This window comes from Rasamsonia byssochlamydoides (assembly GCF_041956645.1).
Source record: "Rasamsonia byssochlamydoides strain NRRL 3658 unplaced genomic scaffold VTN77scaffold_56, whole genome shotgun sequence".
In the NCBI taxonomy this organism is placed as follows: domain Eukaryota; kingdom Fungi; phylum Ascomycota; class Eurotiomycetes; order Eurotiales; family Trichocomaceae; genus Rasamsonia; species Rasamsonia byssochlamydoides.
In genome coordinates, this window is record NW_027192439.1 from 18,288 (window position 1) to 36,102 (window position 17,815).

General features: G+C 52.2%; 8 protein-coding genes across 8 annotated transcripts; 3 read left to right on the top strand and 5 right to left on the bottom strand.

Annotated features, from left to right (window-relative positions):
* Positions 1-156: 156 nt before the first annotated feature.
* Positions 157-672, bottom strand: VTN77DRAFT_7017 (uncharacterized protein; the record flags this gene model as incomplete). The annotated part of the gene is made up of 1 exon (XM_069423360.1): positions 157-672. One exon carries the CDS (start codon positions 670-672, stop codon positions 157-159), a length of 516 nt encoding a protein of 171 aa, XP_069275647.1.
* A 1,194-nt stretch (positions 673-1,866) lies between these two features.
* VTN77DRAFT_7018 (uncharacterized protein) lies at positions 1,867-3,903 on the bottom strand (the record flags this gene model as incomplete). Its single annotated transcript, XM_069423361.1, has 6 exons — positions 1,867-2,064; positions 2,120-2,722; positions 2,774-3,154; positions 3,211-3,689; positions 3,751-3,798; positions 3,870-3,903. The coding sequence occupies 6 exons, from the start codon at positions 3,901-3,903 to the stop codon at positions 1,867-1,869; spliced, it is 1,743 nt and encodes a 580-aa protein (XP_069275648.1).
* A 703-nt stretch (positions 3,904-4,606) lies between these two features.
* On the bottom strand, positions 4,607-5,457 carry VTN77DRAFT_7019 (uncharacterized protein; the record flags this gene model as incomplete). The annotated part of the gene is made up of 3 exons (XM_069423362.1): positions 4,607-4,715; positions 4,768-5,243; positions 5,308-5,457. The coding sequence occupies 3 exons, from the start codon at positions 5,455-5,457 to the stop codon at positions 4,607-4,609; spliced, it is 735 nt and encodes a 244-aa protein (XP_069275649.1).
* An 857-nt stretch (positions 5,458-6,314) lies between these two features.
* VTN77DRAFT_7020 (uncharacterized protein) lies at positions 6,315-8,249 on the top strand (the record flags this gene model as incomplete). Its single annotated transcript, XM_069423364.1, has 5 exons — positions 6,315-6,443; positions 6,511-6,793; positions 6,854-6,984; positions 7,045-7,698; positions 7,752-8,249. The coding sequence occupies 5 exons, from the start codon at positions 6,315-6,317 to the stop codon at positions 8,247-8,249; spliced, it is 1,695 nt and encodes a 564-aa protein (XP_069275650.1).
* An 887-nt stretch (positions 8,250-9,136) lies between these two features.
* Positions 9,137-11,003, top strand: VTN77DRAFT_7021 (uncharacterized protein; the record flags this gene model as incomplete). The annotated part of the gene is made up of 3 exons (XM_069423365.1): positions 9,137-9,836; positions 9,896-10,533; positions 10,587-11,003. The coding sequence occupies 3 exons, from the start codon at positions 9,137-9,139 to the stop codon at positions 11,001-11,003; spliced, it is 1,755 nt and encodes a 584-aa protein (XP_069275651.1).
* A 592-nt stretch (positions 11,004-11,595) lies between these two features.
* VTN77DRAFT_7022 (uncharacterized protein) lies at positions 11,596-12,697 on the bottom strand (the record flags this gene model as incomplete). The annotated part of the gene is made up of 4 exons (XM_069423366.1): positions 11,596-11,721; positions 11,799-12,269; positions 12,486-12,527; positions 12,644-12,697. 4 exons carry the CDS (start codon positions 12,695-12,697, stop codon positions 11,596-11,598), a joined length of 693 nt encoding a protein of 230 aa, XP_069275652.1.
* A 1,090-nt stretch (positions 12,698-13,787) lies between these two features.
* VTN77DRAFT_7023 (uncharacterized protein) lies at positions 13,788-14,381 on the bottom strand (the record flags this gene model as incomplete). Its single annotated transcript, XM_069423367.1, has 1 exon — positions 13,788-14,381. The coding sequence occupies one exon, from the start codon at positions 14,379-14,381 to the stop codon at positions 13,788-13,790; it is 594 nt and encodes a 197-aa protein (XP_069275653.1).
* Positions 14,382-15,955: 1,574 nt separating this feature from the next.
* Positions 15,956-17,523, top strand: VTN77DRAFT_7024 (uncharacterized protein; the record flags this gene model as incomplete). Its single annotated transcript, XM_069423368.1, has 3 exons — positions 15,956-15,994; positions 16,054-16,113; positions 16,165-17,523. 3 exons carry the CDS (start codon positions 15,956-15,958, stop codon positions 17,521-17,523), a joined length of 1,458 nt encoding a protein of 485 aa, XP_069275654.1.
* Positions 17,524-17,815: the final 292 nt, after the last annotated feature.

Genomic DNA, 17,815 nt, shown 5'->3' on the forward strand with positions numbered 1-17,815 from the left:
CTATCTATGGAACAATTTTTTACTTTCTGTTTTTTTGTTTTTGTCTTTAGATTTCCAACGCCGTCTCAACCGTCGACGAAGTCAGATTGATATCGCTCTCCATCCCAGACAGATGCTAGCAATGTCAGCTCTGTCCCCCTCCCAATGATCGTGCAATCAATTCGTTTTATCCCTCAGCAGGTAGAAGAAGTTACAATCCGATTGACCCGTGCATTCTGATGCATCCTCATCTCTCTCAAGTTTCCAACACACTCCTTGTCTCGTCCCTCCCTCTCCGTCCCTTTCATGAACCGTACAGAATGGAATGTATATTCTCTCTTCTCCTCTCCTTGTCGACACAACGCAGTCCTTCAACTCACTGACTGACTGACTTCTCCACTCTCTGATACCGAATCCACACACCCCCTTCTTCACTGCGCTTCCGAACAAAGGAGCATTTGCATCGACGCCTGTTTCTGCGCGCGATGCAGCAGCCTTCGAGGGTTGAGGTTGCAGTTTCAGTTCCGGTTCCGGTTTCTCTGGCAGATGGATTATTTCCAGAAATGTTGTTCCTACATGTACTGTCATCGGTGGGTCGTGCTCATGCGGGGAAAACGCTTCTGGTTCGAGTCTGCTGGGTGTTGTTGATGTTGATATTGGAATTGGCACCAGCATTAGCATTGGCATGGTCATTGCCGTCGGCGTTGTCATTGTCTTTGTCATCGGCGTTTCGCATCGTTGACATTCTCTGCATCCCTACCATTACCGCCGTCCTGGCCAGCAACAGCAGCATCAGCATTACTGCTGCGCCATTCCCGTCCCAGCGGCGTACAATACGACGCCACGAGCACGATCAAGCCAAACGAAACAACAGCACCAAAAACAGCCAGGAGCGTCGTTGCAAGATTAGAGAAGAACACTCCGAACTCAGCGCTGGACGGATCGATCATTACCTCCACCACCACCACTTCCGGTTCTTCCTGGTCGTTGATCCACTCTACGAGTCGCTCGAGCGGTGCGGCAGAGAGACGGACAAGGATCCAGACGATGATGCCGAGGATGAGCGTTTTCGTGAGGGTGATGATGTCTTCTTCGAGTAGGAGGAGCATGGCGTCGCGACTGAAGGATTTAATTCGGAGGTTTTCTCCTTCGTTCGTTTCGACGTGTGGAATGCCTTGAAGAGAAGAGGGACAGACCTGAAGACGAAGACAGACCTAGATCAGTAGTATAAACATAATTAGAACAGAGATAACCAGAGCATCTGGGTTTTTGGTTTTATATTTATATAAAGGCTTGAATTTCTTCAGATAACCGTATAAAAAGGCAAAGACCTTGCGCGAGTGAATAAAGGATGAAGAATGAACGAGGTTTTTGTGACAGCACGTTGGGTTGAATGGTTCATTCACGCATATAGTCGTTCTGGAAAATGGAATTTGCCTCCCTCTAACATTGTTTGGTGGTCAACGCATGCTGTTCACTGTTAGATACGCAGATACCCGCCATCATAGTGGTAGAGCGGGGTTTGCTGTGCTTTGTGGCCTGGCAAAAGTCATGAGAGTAGAGTTCATCAAAAGAAGTAGCATAAGGAGTAATGTAGGAAGCGGGTATATTATATTGCAGGTTGGTTATTTCAACAAATAATCTTGATAAGACGAAAGTCGATCACAAAATGATCAATCTTAGTGACAGTGACATGCGCCACCCTGGGCTCATCAAGAGGAAAGACATAATGGTTTTGACTGAGACATTATATAATGCTTTCGACTAGACATAATGGTTTCGACGTAACAAGTGCGACAAGGCAAGGCAAGACAAGCGTGGTATGGCTCGCAGAAACTCGCCTACATGGTAGTATTTTTACAAGTCAAGGAGAGAAAGCATCCTCGTTTACTCTTCTTGCTCACTCGTCACTGCTGCTGCTGGCGCTGCCGCCTCGGTATCCCCTTTGGGTGCAGACTCAGCAGACGCTGCCGCTGCAGCTGCAGCTTCGCTGTCGCCAGTGGAAGGCGCCGGCGGTGGGAATAATGGGTTACCATCTTCACCCGCATCCAGCTGTAGGAGGAACGTCTCCCACAGTTCGATTAACTGTAAGGAGAGTCAGTAAGTACCTTCAAAGACCGATTGCTCAGTAGAATCATACCTCCTTCTGCGCCTCGACTGCGCTCTCTAAAAACGTCTCAACCCCCGACTTGAAATCCTCTACCTTTTCCCTTTCGAATCTATCCAATTCATTTCGCATCAACCGACCCATGTCCTCGAACAGAAGCCGAGCCTGATGCACTTTTCGTTCCGCATCGGCCACGTCCGCGTTAATCTGGTTGAGACGGTCCTGCTGCGTCTTGCCTTGTCGGAGAAGCTTCTCCTGGGTATGTCTTCTCTTCTGCAACTCTGACTCAGCGGCGTGCCAGCTGTGGAACGCTTTCTGTCGCTGTTGGAAGGCGGTTTTGATGCTCCCAATCAGCCGAATGTACTCATCCACAGTAATCCCCAGAGTCAGGATGTCCTGCTGTGCTTGGCGCTCGTAGAGCTCCCGTATCCGTAACTGGAGCTCTGATAGACTGTCTAACGGGCCCGAGAGCGCCGGTGACAGTTCAACGGCAGCCAGAGCGTGTAGAGAAGCTGAGAAGTCGCCGGCCGCTTCCGCCAACCCTTTCCTTTGGGCGACCACCGTGTCAATGGCCTTCATCAAGGCTTTCAATTGGTTCTCCAAAGCGTCCAGATAGATCTTGCGATCATGAAACCACTACCGATGATATTAGTACTGAACAAAGGTTGACAAATAGCGCTGACTCACGTCATCATGCTCTATGAATTTCCCGCCTCCACCTACGGAAATACCTAATGAACTGAGCATGCCCTTGTTCTGACCTAGATCCGGTTCTCGGTTTTCCTTATTCTTGACGTCGAGGCCAAAGGATTCGCTTTCCAGAAAGATCTTCAGATCGGCGTCATGCTGTAAGATAGGGTGAGCGGTAATTTTGTTGAGCATACGTTCCAAGGCAGCTCTCCGGGACTCAACGAAGTTGGCATCGAAGCGACCCACTGCCTGCTTCTCCGGAGGAGGCGGAACCACGACACCCGGGTTATTGTTGTGTAACTGATTGTACAGCCAGAGGAAATCTCGATATCGCCTGCTGACCTCGAATTCCGGTCGTCGATATGCTTTTGAGGTAGTCTGCACAGTTGTAATCAGTTACCAATCTCTCTCCGCACCAGGACAATCAATCCCACCTTTGTCCGGACTTGATATACGATGTGGCTGCTCGTCAAATCACCCACTTTATGCGGGTCGCCAACCGTAATGTGGAATGTCGGCTTGGCCGCCTGTTCCACGCTTATACTGGGTTGCGTTTGTCTCTTGGGACCTTCCGCACTTGAGGGAGGCTGAACTGGTGGAGGGCCCTTGACCCGTAGCTGGTCATCCTCCACGCTCCCTGAATCGATCAATCCTGCTGCACTCGAGGATTGCGAAGTCGATGACGTTGGCCGGGCATTGCGCGCAGACAACGGCTCCTTCTGAGGCGGCGCAGGTGCTTCCTCGCTGAACGATTTGTCTCCGAGAGGTCCCAGCGGATCGGTGGCATCATCAACGGCTTCCAACTTAGTTGCCTGAGCGCTGACCTTCCGAGGTCCTCGTCGGACAGGCGATCGCGCTGGTGCTATCGTGTCTTGCGTTGCCGGCTGACTGGGAGCAGCAGACGTCGATGACCCTACAGCAAGGACCGTGAGGAGCCGTCCATGAAAGGGTATAAGCGTGAGGAAGAGACCTACCATTGTGTACCGAAGTATCATTTCTCGCATTCGATTGCGAGGGCACGTCTATGCCCGTAACATTATCAGTACCACAGTAATGACGGGACCAGATCGAGGCACCGTCGGGGGTCACTTACCGCCCCATGGGGATTCTCCGGCATCCAAATCCATTTCAACGTGAAGGACTGGAGGTCTACTGTTTTAATTGCTCGAGCGGAAAGGGTGCCAGAAGCGACGATGCGCTGCGCTGGGCGGCGATTTTGGCTAGAGGAGTACCGGAGCTTTTAGATCAGGTTTGCTTGCTTGCGATGCTCGGTGGAGTGAGATGGGTCATCCTCCGCGCGCCGTTGGTGGCGCTTAGGTACCGGTACGCACGGTGCACCTGCGCTCAGGCTGCCGCATAACTACATCTATGTCCTCCGTACGGACAGTCAAAATATTTGCTCGGCAATTATTGTTCTGCGCGAAATAAATGCCGATATTTTTTTTCCTTCTCCACCGTTATTGTCATTTTCTATTTTGGTATTTCGAACCTGTAATTTGATTATTGCCGAGAGTTTGCTATGCCAATAGTGTGATACCTATCCTGAATGACCCAAACTTGAGATAAATAGGCAGATTTGAAAGGTTGATGTCATCTGATGGCGAGGTTGAAATCTTATGTTCAATTCAATTTGACTCTATTTTCTGGTAGATATTGAAAGCTATGCTTTATATGTAGTGCTGAACAGCTGACTTGACACTTCAAGTCCAAACGTAACGGGTACTTCGTATCATATGGCAGGATTAATCAAATGGACAGATATCGCAGGCTAAAATTACAACCTGCCGACTGACGAGAGATGCACTGCGAAACTGTTCCAATCCGGCCTATTTAGGTCCACGGAATTCCCAGCTTGTGCATTTCAACCGCCAGCTGGAAGAGATAGTCTAGACTCTCGCACTGGGTCTTGGCCTTCGCGACATCGTCTCCCCAAACATATCTGAAAAGAAGAGTTAAAACCACTTCTCAGAGGACGGACAACAATGACTTACATTCCATGTCTCCGTACCAGGACCGCATAGGTATCGGGATTCTGATCCATCGCCTTTTCCAGGCTCTCCGTAAGATCCTCTTCAAATGCAGTGTTCTCGATGATGGGGATCCTCAAGGTATCGTGGAAACCCATCATGCCTTTGCCCTTGCCCTTGGGGATACCCTTGATCTGCTCGATGTTGCTGATCTCAAAGTAGGCGTCTTTGCCATAGAGGCGCTCGACGAGCAGTGTCACAAGCACCGCCCATTGCGAATGCGTGTGGATGCAACAGCCAGCGCCGCGGTCGAAGGCAGCCAGAAACAGAGGGGTACACGCAGACGGCTTCAGGTCCAGGGGCTTGCGAATATATTTGCGCGCAGACGGAGGGTATTTAGGAGTGGGGTACTGGAGAACGAAGATATTCTCGGGCTTTATCAACTCTTTCTGGACGCCTGACGGAGCGATGAAGATGTGCTCTCCGCGGCGGATAGATGTCTAATAATACGATCAGCCCAGTCCCTCAGGTGGATGTGGCCAAAAAAAAAGTAATGGTGCTTACCCCGCCACCAGTACCAGTGACCCATCCCCAGTTATAGAACTTGCGACAGAGCTCCGGGATCAAGTTGGCAGGATGCTCTGGGTCTGACGACTGGACCAGATGGTCATTGTTGCCATTGGCATCAACAGTCTTGTCTTGCGTGTCCGTCATGGCGAGGCAGCAATCCGTGACTGCAGTGCCTCGATTGTAACAAAAGAAGATCTAATAACAATAAGTATTGTGTTGAGTAAGACTTGAAGCCAGACACTGCTCAACGCAGTGAGGAATCAAGTCCAGGAACCGCTGACTTCAGTATGCGAGAGCATACGAGGGGTTATACTGATGGTATTTTTTCTGCCGCGGGGAGCGTTGTCGCCATCGCTGCCGTGATTGGGCGACAGCACCCTCCAGCCCTGCGTACAGAGTGTTACCAATTTACCAGCAAGGCGGGTAGTTGCGACTTCCTATTGGCAGGCACCCGTACTACGTAAGTACTACCTTACTTAAGATAAGGTACGGAGGATCACAGACCTCCGATGCAGCAACGTGTCCAAACCACTGTTTAATGTACTGTACATGTACACTACAATGTCATAACAACCTTGGAATCAACCGGTCGCATGATCAATTGTCCATCGACCAATAATGCCCAGAAGAATTATTCTGCTGCCAAGCGATTCCATGGCAACAGCGACAAAGAAAGGAAAGAAAGCGGAGCTGGCAGGAACGGGCTCGGCGGATCTATCGTCGAACATGGCAGAACCACCGCTAGCCTGATCGGGCGCACTTAACCAGAAAGAGCAGCTCTCCAGAAAAGAGGCCACCTTTGAAGTTCGTGCATCAGCTTCAACTTATATACCCCAACTTCTCTTTCTCTCCTCCAGCTTCCCTTTCTTCCTTGTGCTGTGCTGTAGCTGTGCTGTGCCCTTCCCCGCCTAGCTCGGCGTTCCTTCTCTCTTCTTCCCATCCTGGACAGAGGGTTGCTGGCCTTGTTCCTCTGGTCTTTATTATAGGTCCCGTCTGCCACGATGCGTCTCAACGCAGCCCTGGCTTCGGCCCTTTTCTCCTCGGCCACGCTGTTGGGCGTCGTCCATGCGGACGAGAAGGAGGCCGCCCCGAATGCGACGTCCACGGGCATTGAACGGCCCACCTTCACAGTATGTTATCCCTGTCTATCTTAAGGCCTCTGCAGAGCACTCGCTGACTAGCCCTACCTGCCACCAGCCCACCACCATCCAAGCTCCTTTCTTGGAGCAGTTTACCGATGACTGGGATCGCCGATGGACTCCTTCCCACGCCAAGAAGCAGGACTCCAAGTCTGATGAGGACTGGGCCTATGTCGGCGAGTGGGCTGTCGAGGAGCCCACTGTGCTGAAGGGCATTGAAGGGGACAAGGGTCTGGTGGTGAAGAACGCTGCCGCTCACCACGCCATTTCGGCCAAATTCCCCAAGAAGCTTGACAACAAGGGCAAGACTCTGGTCGTCCAGTATGAGGTCAAGCTGCAGAGTACGCCATCTCCACCTCCATATAGCTGTGGTCCATTTGCTAACTAGTGCGCTTGGCAAGACTCTCTGGTCTGCGGTGGTGCCTACATGAAGCTCCTCCAGGATAACAAGAAGCTTCACGCCGAGGAGTTCTCCAATGCTACTCCCTACGTCATCATGTTCGGTCCTGACAAGTGCGGAGCTACCAACAAGGTACGACCTATATCTCTCATCAGCCAATTGGTACGTGAACAGAGCTGACCGGTCCTACAGGTCCACTTCATCTTCAGGCACAAGAACCCCAAGACCGGCGAGTACGAAGAGAAGCATCTGAAGGCACCTCCCGCGGCCCGTACCACCAAGTTGACGACTCTGTACACACTCATTGTCAAGCCGGACCAGACCTTCCAGATCCTCATCGATGGTGAGCCTGCGAAGAATGGTTCGCTCTTGGAGGACTTCACTCCGCCGGTCAACCCGCCAAAGGAGATCGACGACCCCAAGGACAAGAAGCCGGATGACTGGGTGGACGAGCCCAAGATCCCTGACCCTGATGCCAAGAAGCCTGATGACTGGGATGAGGACGCCCCGTACGAGATTGTCGACGAGGAGGCTACCAAGCCCGACGACTGGCTGGAGGATGAGCCCACTAGCATCCCTGATCCGGAGGCGGAGAAGCCCGAGGACTGGGACGACGAGGAGGATGGTGACTGGATCCCTCCGACTATCCCCAACCCCAAGTGTAACGAGGTCTCGGGATGCGGTCCTTGGACTCCCCCGATGAAGAGGAACCCCGCGTACAAGGGCAAGTGGACTCCGCCATTGATCGACAACCCGGCCTACAAGGGACCATGGGCTCCTCGCAAGATCCCCAACCCTAACTACTTCGAGGACAAGACGCCGGCTAACTTTGAGCCCATTGGCGCTGTAAGTTGACAATCTCGTCAGAGACAGTAACAGTGCTAACGAACAAATAACAGATTGGTTTCGAGATCTGGACCATGCAGAACGACATTCTGTTTGACAACATCTACATCGGCCACTCGATCGAGGACGCGGAGGCTCTCCGTAAGGAGACCTTTGACGTCAAGAAGCCGATCGAGCTTGCTGAAGAGGAGGCGCAGAAGCCTAAGTTCCAAGACAAGACCAAGCCCAGTGTCTCGTTCAAGGAGAACCCGGTCGCCTACGTCCGTGAGAAGGTCGATCTCTTCGTCAGCGTGGCCAAGCAGGACCCTATCCAGGCGGTGAAGCTGGTTCCTGAGGTCGCGGGCGGCCTGGGCGCCATCCTGCTTGCCACGATTCTGTTCATTGTTGGTGCCATCAGAGCCAGCAGCCCGGCGCCAGCCGCGAAGGGGGCCGCTCAGAAGGGTAAGGAGGCAGCCAGCGCTGGCAAGGAGAAGTCCGCGGAGGCTGTCAGCTCCGCCGCGGAGACCGCTAAGGGCGGAGCCACCAAGCGGAATGTCAAATCTGCCGAGTAAGAGGGAACGTGAGATGAGAGTGGTACCAAAAAAAAAGTTTAGCTAGGTGGGACCTTTTTTCCTCTTCATACCTACTACACTGGAAAGAATGAGAGATGATCTTGAATCTACTCGGACGTGGATGACGGCGCTTTTGTAAAAGTAGTCACAAGATGGTGGTGGAGAGAAGAAAATCACCCATGTTCTTCCCTTAGTTCTGGTATCTGGGCTGTAGAGGCCCACTGGGGGCGTTCAGCGCGAGGTTGTTCCTTTTTGTCTGGTTCCGTATTGATTAGTCACGTTACTATTACATTTATGGAGCGATGCAATTCAATTCAATTGTTTGGATGGGTTTCTCTTATCGGGTGTGCGAGATAAGCTTTGCCACCGACCGTTCTCCATACCCCGGAGTAAGATCGCGCGCTTATCGTCGGCCCTCTCTCCGCTTGATAGCAAGGCGTTGAGTGTTTACCTAGGTAGACGCTACCTGACCTAAGCCATCCCCTGCTATTGTTCCATGGAGTCAATGTCCGTCGATCGCGTCTGAGCTGATTAAAAATCACTGGTTATTGTCAGCGTATTATCGTTCTTGTTCTTGTTACATTCCAGTCCATTTATCAGTATATCTGTAGGCACACTGCACCGTTCTGATTGGGTATCGACGACTCCTCGGGGCGGGCAGCCAGTTAGCGTGCACGCCCGAGGGCCGCGGGTTAGCGTGCGGGCAAGTGACCGAGTGTCCAGGGACCAGCATATGCAGCAGCTACCCAGGTAACTCCTCTTAAAAGGCCCAATATCCTCCGCATTTTTCGCCTCCTTGAGACACACACAAGGCAGGTTGTCTTCCCCTTATCATTCTGCTGTCCTTGTGTCCTTCTCTTTACTCTCCTCCTGTCGACTCTTCCATCATGGCGGCTCGTCGCGCCCTTGCCCGGGGAATCCCCGCTCTCCACATCGCTTCTCCCCGCACCGTCCTTAGATCCAGGCCCGCAATAGCAGCGGCAACAGCAACATCGCACATATCCTCCTCGTCCTCTTCACCAGCTCCAGCTCTCATTGCCTACCGTCGACTTCATGCCACTGTCCGCAGGCAGGTTGCTGCGACCACCTCCGCCGCCACTACCGCCACTAACTACCCTACCACGCACGACCCCATTGCGAACCCAATAGACACTACCAACTTCATCGATAACGAGTTTGTGCCCTCCAAGGCAACGACCTGGTTTGATCTGCATGACCCAGCCACGAATAATCTGGTCACTCGCGTGCCTCAGAGCACTGACGAGGAGCTGCGTGCCGCCGTCGCGTCCGCAGAGAAGGCCTTCCCCGCATGGCGGGCAACCACCGTCCTCGCCAGGCAGCAGATCCTCTTTAAGTTTGTTCAGCTCATCCGCGCCAATTGGGACCGTCTGGCCGCTTCGATTACCCTGGAACAGGGTAAGACCTTCGCAGATGCCAAGGGCGATGTCCTTCGCGGCCTACAGGTCGCCGAGACGGCCTGTGGCATCACCACCCAGATCACGGGTGAGGTGCTCGAAGTGGCCAAGGACATGGAGACTCGAAGCTATCGAGAGCCATTGGGTGTGGTTGCAGCTATTTGTCCTTTCAGTAAGGCCGTCATGTCCCTGTAAATTTGATGATACCGGAACTGACTAAATGCCCCTCAGACTTCCCTGCCATGATTCCCTTGTGGTGTATTCCGATCGCTACGGTTACTGGAAACTGCATTATTGTCAAGCCTTCTGAGCGTGACCCTGGAGCTGCTATGATCCTTGCAGAACTGGCCCGGGAAGCAGGCTTCCCGCCTGGTGTGATCAATATCGTCCATGGAACATCCAAGACGGTGGACTTTATCCTTGACGAGCCCGCCATCAAGGCCATCAGCTTTGTCGGCGGTAACCGTGCGGGTGAATACATCTACACTCGTGCCTCCGCCAACGGCAAGCGGGTGCAGGCCAACCTGGGAGCCAAGAACCATGCCGCTGTCCTGCCGGACTGCAACAAGAACCACGCTCTGAATGCGATTGCCGGAGCCGCCTTTGGTGCGGCCGGCCAGCGATGCATGGCGCTCAGCACCCTGGTCATGGTAGGGGAGACCAAGGACTGGCTGCCGGAACTTGCGGAGCGAGCGAAGAAGCTCAAGGTGACTGGAGGGTTTGAGAAGGATGCCGATCTTGGTCCCGTCATCAGTCCGCAGAGCAAGAAGCGGATAGAGGATATCATCACCAGTGCGGAGAAGGAAGGGGCTACAATCCTCCTTGATGGACGTGGCTACAAGCCGGAGAAGTATCCTAATGGCAACTGGGTGAGTGGTCCATTATGCTTGGCTTTGGGTATAATACTTATAATCCGACGCAGGTTGCCCCCACCATCATCACCAATGTCACCCCGGAGATGACATGTTACAAAGAGGAGATTTTCGGGCCCGTCTTGGTCTGCCTGAATGTTCCCACGCTTGACGACGCCATCGCGCTCATCAACAAGAACCCGTACGGCAACGGTGCCGCGATCTTCACTCGCTCGGGCTCCAGCGCGTTGCGATTCCAGAAGGACATTGAGGCGGGCCAGGTGGGCATCAACGTGCCCATCCCCGTGCCGCTGCCCATGTTCTCCTTCACCGGGAACAAGAAGAGTGTGGCTGGCGGCGGTGCCAACACCTTTTACGGCAAACCCGGTCTGCAGTTCTACACGCAGCAGAAGACAGTGACGAGTTTCTGGAGCAGCGAGGACGCTACTCACAGCAAAGCCAGCGTCGTTATGCCGACGCAGTCGTAAGAAGCAGCAAAAAGAGGGGAAATGGAAGAGGCTGTTCAAAAATGATTTGAAATTTATGTTTCAAAAAATACAATGACTTTTTTTTTTCTCGATTTGTCTGTGACGGATTTCAGGCCAGCAGTCAGCGCATTCTGTTATGTTCATAGGTCCGTGGCATTTCAAACGAGGTTCAAATTGCACTGTACTGTACCTGTACTGTACTATGTAGGTGATATGATATTCCAGGTTGGTATCTCTTCATTATATATTTATTTCTTGAAGAAATGATCGTTGAATAAACCGCTTCGTTTATGATATTGGATCTAGGGAATCAGTTTACGGACAAAGTCTCATTCATAGGATTTCTCTTCTCAGGTCCTGGGGACCTTCCATGGACACCGATAAGACAACTTGAGTGCAAGTGCAGCGAGCTAATCCATCCAGCATGACGATTCACGAATGCTCCCTGCGATGGCAGAGGTTGGGCCACGTTTCTTTTCCTCCTACAGTAATTCAGTGCCTTCCTTCTCTCTCTCTCTCTCTCTCTCTCTCTCAGACTCACATAGAATGGAAAAAAAAATACAGGAATGGGACAGATCTATCCTTCGTTCACTCACTGCTCCTTGCGTCCCTGGAAAGTGTAGACCATCCGGCCCAGCTGGTACTTTCCGTTTTTGTCGGCGACCGCAATACGCCGGGTGTAGCGGCGTTCGCCGTTGATGATTTCGAAGCCCCAGATCTAGAGTTGACAGTTAGTTTCAATCCTAAAACCGAGAATGTGAAGTGTGAGGATCTGATTCTGGGCAGCAAACTCACCTGCTCCGCGGTCCATCCACTGTCGACATTGCGCACAAAGCTCTGCAACCACAGTCCTTCGCCCTCGCCCAGGCCCAGGTCATCAACATCCTTGGGCTCCTCGACCAGGAAGCCCTCCACCTCAGTTCCATCGGCAAGGATCTCGCCCCGCAGGAACCTGTGGACCTTCTCATCCTTGACATCGGTCTGCACGTCAATGTTCGGCCGCACCTTGCCGTCAGCGCCCTTGGCGCCGCGGAAGAAGCGGCTCTTCCCGACCACGGTGCCGAAGATGTGGTCGCGATGCTCGTGCTCTGTCCAGGTCAGGACGCGTTTCTCTGTCGTGCCGGACAGGCCGCCGGTCGTGACCTGGTTGATGTCGATCTTGACGATGGGCTTCGACGTTTCCGGGTCGGTCTCGGTGTACTGCGTGACGTGGAGGGTGACAGTCGCGAATTGGATGGCTTTGCGGACGATCCAGCTGATTCCTTGCTATATTTGCTCGATTAGGTATGTACAGCACAAAGCTGGGGTATTCAATTCAGGACACGAATGAGAGCAGCAAGGGAGTGGAACTCAGGGTAATTATGATGGAAGGTGCAAAAGCTCCCGCCGGAGCATCTTCTCGCATGTATGGACCATCATTGAACGTGACAGGTGTTGCGTTTTCGGCTATGTGTCGCAAGCATAACTTGAAAATGAACATACCAGCTGCAGAATCGCATCCGGGTCCGTGGAGTTGGATTTGTCCTGTATTTCGGAGGAATCATTATCAGCAAGTCCGACTACATCCGCATGAGGAACCATTCAATCCGATTCTTCACTCATGGAGAAGGTCTGTCATCGTATTTACTGTATGTACATACCATGACCCAAATGCCATTCAGGTCTTGAATGGTAATGTCTGCGGGGGCAGCCATTATTGATGTCTTCTGTTTTATAAAAGGAGGAGGGGCTGTAAGATAGGTAGGATAGAAGATAATATGGAGATCTTTTTATCTAAGAACGAGTCAGGCACGACTATTATAAGAAGCAGAGAAAAAAGGAGGTTAATTCGAGAAATTAGTACCGTACCTAGGTAGGTAAATAAATATCGTCGATTTAATTAATAAATCACAGGTATTTAATTTAACACCTAGGTAGTAGGTACGTATACGTACCAATCCTATGATTTAAGTAAGGCGGGGAAGTTGCACGCAAATTACCTAAGGTTGGTCCCTTTCTCCGAGCAAAAAGCTTGGCTGCTTGGGAATCGGATCTTCCGAGGCACCTCCTTGCAGACATGTGCAAGCACTGCAAGGGCTCCATCCGCTGCGATTGGACTCAACCCGAAAAGGGCAGGATTGACCCACTGAGTTATCTGAGCTTCATCGCCCTGCTTGCCTAGATTGGTAGTTGGGTTGGAGAATCGTAATTGACCCCGCCAACCTGACATCCCATCATCACATCGTTACAACTCATACTGTACTGTACTACCTATGTCTGCCTACGTATATTTCCTCTGCTCCGATGACATGATTTCCCTCTTTTCCTTAGGCATGTATGTACCCTGTATAAGAGGGGGGGGAATAAGTTAATAAGTCTTACCTAGGTACGTGTGTCAATGTACTCCTAGGCTATTTTCTCTTGCATGTGCACGTGAAAGAGAGCGAAATGATACCTCCTTTCGGGATCATCATGGTGACTCGCTCTAAGTTAGGCAGTCATATAGAAGGTCCAACAGAAACCACGCTTCTTTTCTCCATAATTATAACTGTATACAATGTTGTCTTCTTCCAGGAGTGCTTTACTAATGTGAGTGATTGATCATAAACAATAATAGATTTGTTCAGGTTATTATAGTTGGGCAATTCTATGAGATCATGCGAATTTCACTCATGGAAAATTAAATCCAAATGCTATATATAACACTGTATTACTGACAGGCTAAGAGCGTTGAAATTATGTATTTACGAAAGCAGCGATATATCCAAATTGACTCACTTCTTACCTGGCTACGTTTGAATGCTTCTATTCGACAGGCTTCCCATCCTTGAGCAGCCCGTCTAGCAGTTTCGGCCGTCCTGGCTTCCCATCCACAGGCAATTCATTCACAAAATGCCAGTGCGACTGCCGTGTCCAGCCTTTCGCTTTCCACTCGTTCAGGGTTCCGTGCGGAAACAGTTCGCAGACCTCTTTCAGCGCAGGATCGTGCGCGATGGCCACGAACACGTTCTCATTCGCATCGAATTCCGTCAGAGCATCGATCGACCTCTGCGCCTCCTGCGGGTCGTCGTACCACGAATTCGGATGCTGTGACGCGTGGTAGAATGGCGTCGTCCGCGCGGGGGACGGATTCGGATGGCATGCCGTGAACAGAGAACAGGCGCAGGGTAACGGCAATCTCGCGTCCAGTTTCGTCTCCGCGGGGAGCACCTCCGGTAAGGGAACGTATCGCGTGGGCCGATACGTGCCCGGGAAGTGCGAGATGTCTCCCCCCAGGAAGACGAAGGTGTCGGGTGTCGTGCGGACCAGACCCGAAATATGCCCGATCGTGTGTCCCGGGGTGTTGAGGATGTAGAAGCTCCCGTCCCCGAAGTAATCGTGAGCCTGGAATTTGCCCATCTTCAGCGAATCGTCGAACTCGATCTCGCAGAGATGGCGGCCCTCGAAGTCGGCCTCGTAGAATGGTGAAGTCGGTCCCGCTGGGTAGCCCGGTAAGTATGCCTTCTTGAACCCAGGCCCGACGACGATATCAGTGGATTTGGGAAACAGCTGGATATTGCCCACGTGGTCCCAGTGGAAATGACTCCAGACGACAGCGTCGATCGTCTTGGGGTCGACGCCCCCGGCGGCGAGAATGTCATAGACATCGTGAGCGATCCGGATGCCGGCGACTCCTTTGGTCTTGAGGGCATGAAGGACTTTAGGAGCGACATTCCACCAGTCCTTCCGCGCGCCATTGTCGAAGAGAACACGTTTGTTGAGTCGGGGGTTGTGGATGTAGAAGGCAAAGGCAGGTTGAGGAATTCATGGCCTTTGATTTCGGGCTCGATCAACGACACGGTAGGGACGAGAATGCCACATGTCGTGTCAATCGCCCACAGCTCACATGTATTCGAGGAGGCTGGTGCGTTCAATGGAGGTGCAGGGATTGGATCGATTTCCCCGGATTGAGCCATTGTAGAAGAGTCGCAATTGTATATACACCCGCTACTGCTGTCGCAAGAAGAACAAACGCAACCTAATGCTATCGGGCTCTTTTATATATTCGACATTATCTCTAGACGAGATAACTGCAGGACAGACTGGCATTGATATCCAGTGTGGGGTTTGAGTCTGTCCCCCACACATCATACTACTGATCGTCCGTGTGATAGTATCGCTTAATATCAGTTAGCGAGTGGCTATTAGAAGTTTAGAAGATTGGGACTTATGGATGGAATAATGCGGGGAATACACACTCCACTTCGTATTCTCCATATCAGTTGTCACTTGTATCGTGGACTGCTCGTCGGAGAGATAAGAGAACTGCAAGCTTCGCCGTCTTGATAAACAACTACATCAATCACATCCAGAAATCTCTCCTGGTGAGCAGAATGGATGTGGTTCTTCGGCTTCATTGAGATGGAATGAAGGAACAAGGCACACTTGGCCATTTTTACCTGGTGAAATGCTCACTTTACCCGACTGCCTAATGCAGCTGACTCAAAGGGGGAGCTTGAGCTGAGCTGAGCTGACCCTGAAACTCTCACTCTACCCGACCTCTTTCTTGGCAGAATGATGGGCTGGGGAGAATGGTTAACCTTTCACTTTCTCCGACTTCTTTATGGCAAGCTCTAATGGGGGCATACAACTATACCGTGGCAATAATGACTGAGTAAAATGCATATTTCTTGATGCTCTGCTAAGAAAACTCACCACTTAATTCTGTAATGAGCCTGGTACTTGGCAGTCAATATATTTAATCTCCATATCCGTCAATATTATATTTTTTTTGTTGTATTACAGATTGTGAGCATGAATTGCAAGTAGTATACTATAGTAGTATAGTATAGTATCTGGCGACTGACCTGGCGGGTCCAACGAACTACGGGGTAAATAACCGCCAGATCTCTACCGAATCAACACGCCGCATTGCAGCTGCTCCAGTCACCCCAGGCACAGAAGAGATAGGAGCCAAGTCAGGAGCACCAGACATGTCACTGAACAAGAAATATGCCAATCTTCCAGATCTGGTGGGTGTCCTAACTCCCATCTGTCCAGACTGACTGCGCTAACGATCTGCTACAAACAGGACCTCGCGCCAGATGTCTACGAAACGCCAGATCTGACGGACGGAGGTTCAACAGTTCCGGTTCGTTCTTACTATACTAGAGTTTACTTCGATTGACCTAACAGCTGACAGACTGCTACTGTCCGCACCAACCCCGACTCCGACGATGAGGTCCCCTCGAACCCGGACATCGACCGCAACGGTCTCAATGCCGAAGAGGCGCGCTTACATTTCCTCCGGGCCAGCGTCGACACACGAGATGTCGACTTTTCCGATACCATCGCCACGAAGCGGAAATCGTACAGGAGCAAGACCCTGCGGACGCGCAGACGCGGCGACGGAACGGAAGAGGTGGGAGATTTCAGCGACAGCGAAGAAGAGACCTTCGAGCGGAAGCTGGCCCGTCTACGGAGAGAGGCGGAGGAGCTGAAGGATGAACTTGCGCGGCGCAAGGAGCAGCAGCAGCAGCAGGCCGATCAACATCACGAGACTGAAGCGGAGGCCGGAGACGGCTTGGAGGAATTGAGCCGAGCGCTGGACAGCATCCATGCCTCGACGCGCGGTGCTCCAGGGCAAACGATATCTGCAGATGCAATCCTCTCGCAGAAGCTGGCAGCTACCTCACAACCGACTGCACCCCAGGGCAAGAACGGCAACACGTCAGAAAACAATGACAGTGCCGCGGCAACGTCTTCATCTTCAGGCCTTCTTGCACATGCCGCCGATTTTGATGCCCGCCTGGCTCTCGTCGAAGCAGCGCTGGGCATCTCGACGTCGTCCAATCCGTTCATAGCTGAGGGTAACTCGGAACCACCGCTTCAGCCTGTTCTGCCAGCGCTCGATCACCTCACATCCCGACTGTCTGCGCTGACTAGCACCCTGGGTGGTCCAGCACCAGCGTCCGCTGTTCCCACGACGGGCTCGGGGCCCGCGACGACGGCAGCAACGACACCTCAGCTCGAGGCTCTGACGGCCCGGATCAAGAAGCTCACTGCCGATGCAGATGCCTTGGCGAATTCGCGCAAGCGCGCCATGGACGCTGCTAAAGCGGCGAATGCAGCGAAGGTCCAAGCCGATCTCCCCTCAGATCTGTCGGCATCCTCGTCCAACGCGACCGAGGTCGTCGACCCTGCGTCCACGCAGCGCGATGAGCAAGCTGCCAAAATCCAGGCCCTGTACGCGACGCTGCCCACCATTCAGTCCCTCCACCCACTGCTCCCCAGCGTGCTGGAGCGACTGCGGTCGCTGCGGGCGATCCACGCCGGAGCCGCCCAGGCCAGCGAGACCCTTGACGTGCTGGAGAAACACCAGGCGGAGATGAGCAAGGAGATCGAGCAGTGGCGCGAGGGACTCCGGATTGTGGAGGAGAAGGTGAAGGAAGGGGAGGCAGCCATGAAGAAGAACATCGACGTTATCAGTCCGTGGGTCAAGGACCTAGAGACGAGACTGGCCCGGTTGGAGAATCGACCTGATTCAGTTGTCAATTCATGAGATGTTGATTCGAGATGTAATTTTTTTTGGTACCTCCGCCCCAGAGGCTTCTATCACAGTTTATAGATAGCTGCCTAGATACCCTAATGACATCCTTGTATTTACATCATTATTACTGCTCTATCCCAGTTAATTGATATTGATACATGTATTGATGATGAGAAGAGACCGGATGTGAAGAAGAGAAGGATGAGGATGAGGATGAGAATGAGGAAGATGCGGTTTGAGCGGTGGCAGCTTAATACTGCTCCTTTACCTACCACCATCGATCGCCATCAGATCAGCACGACCA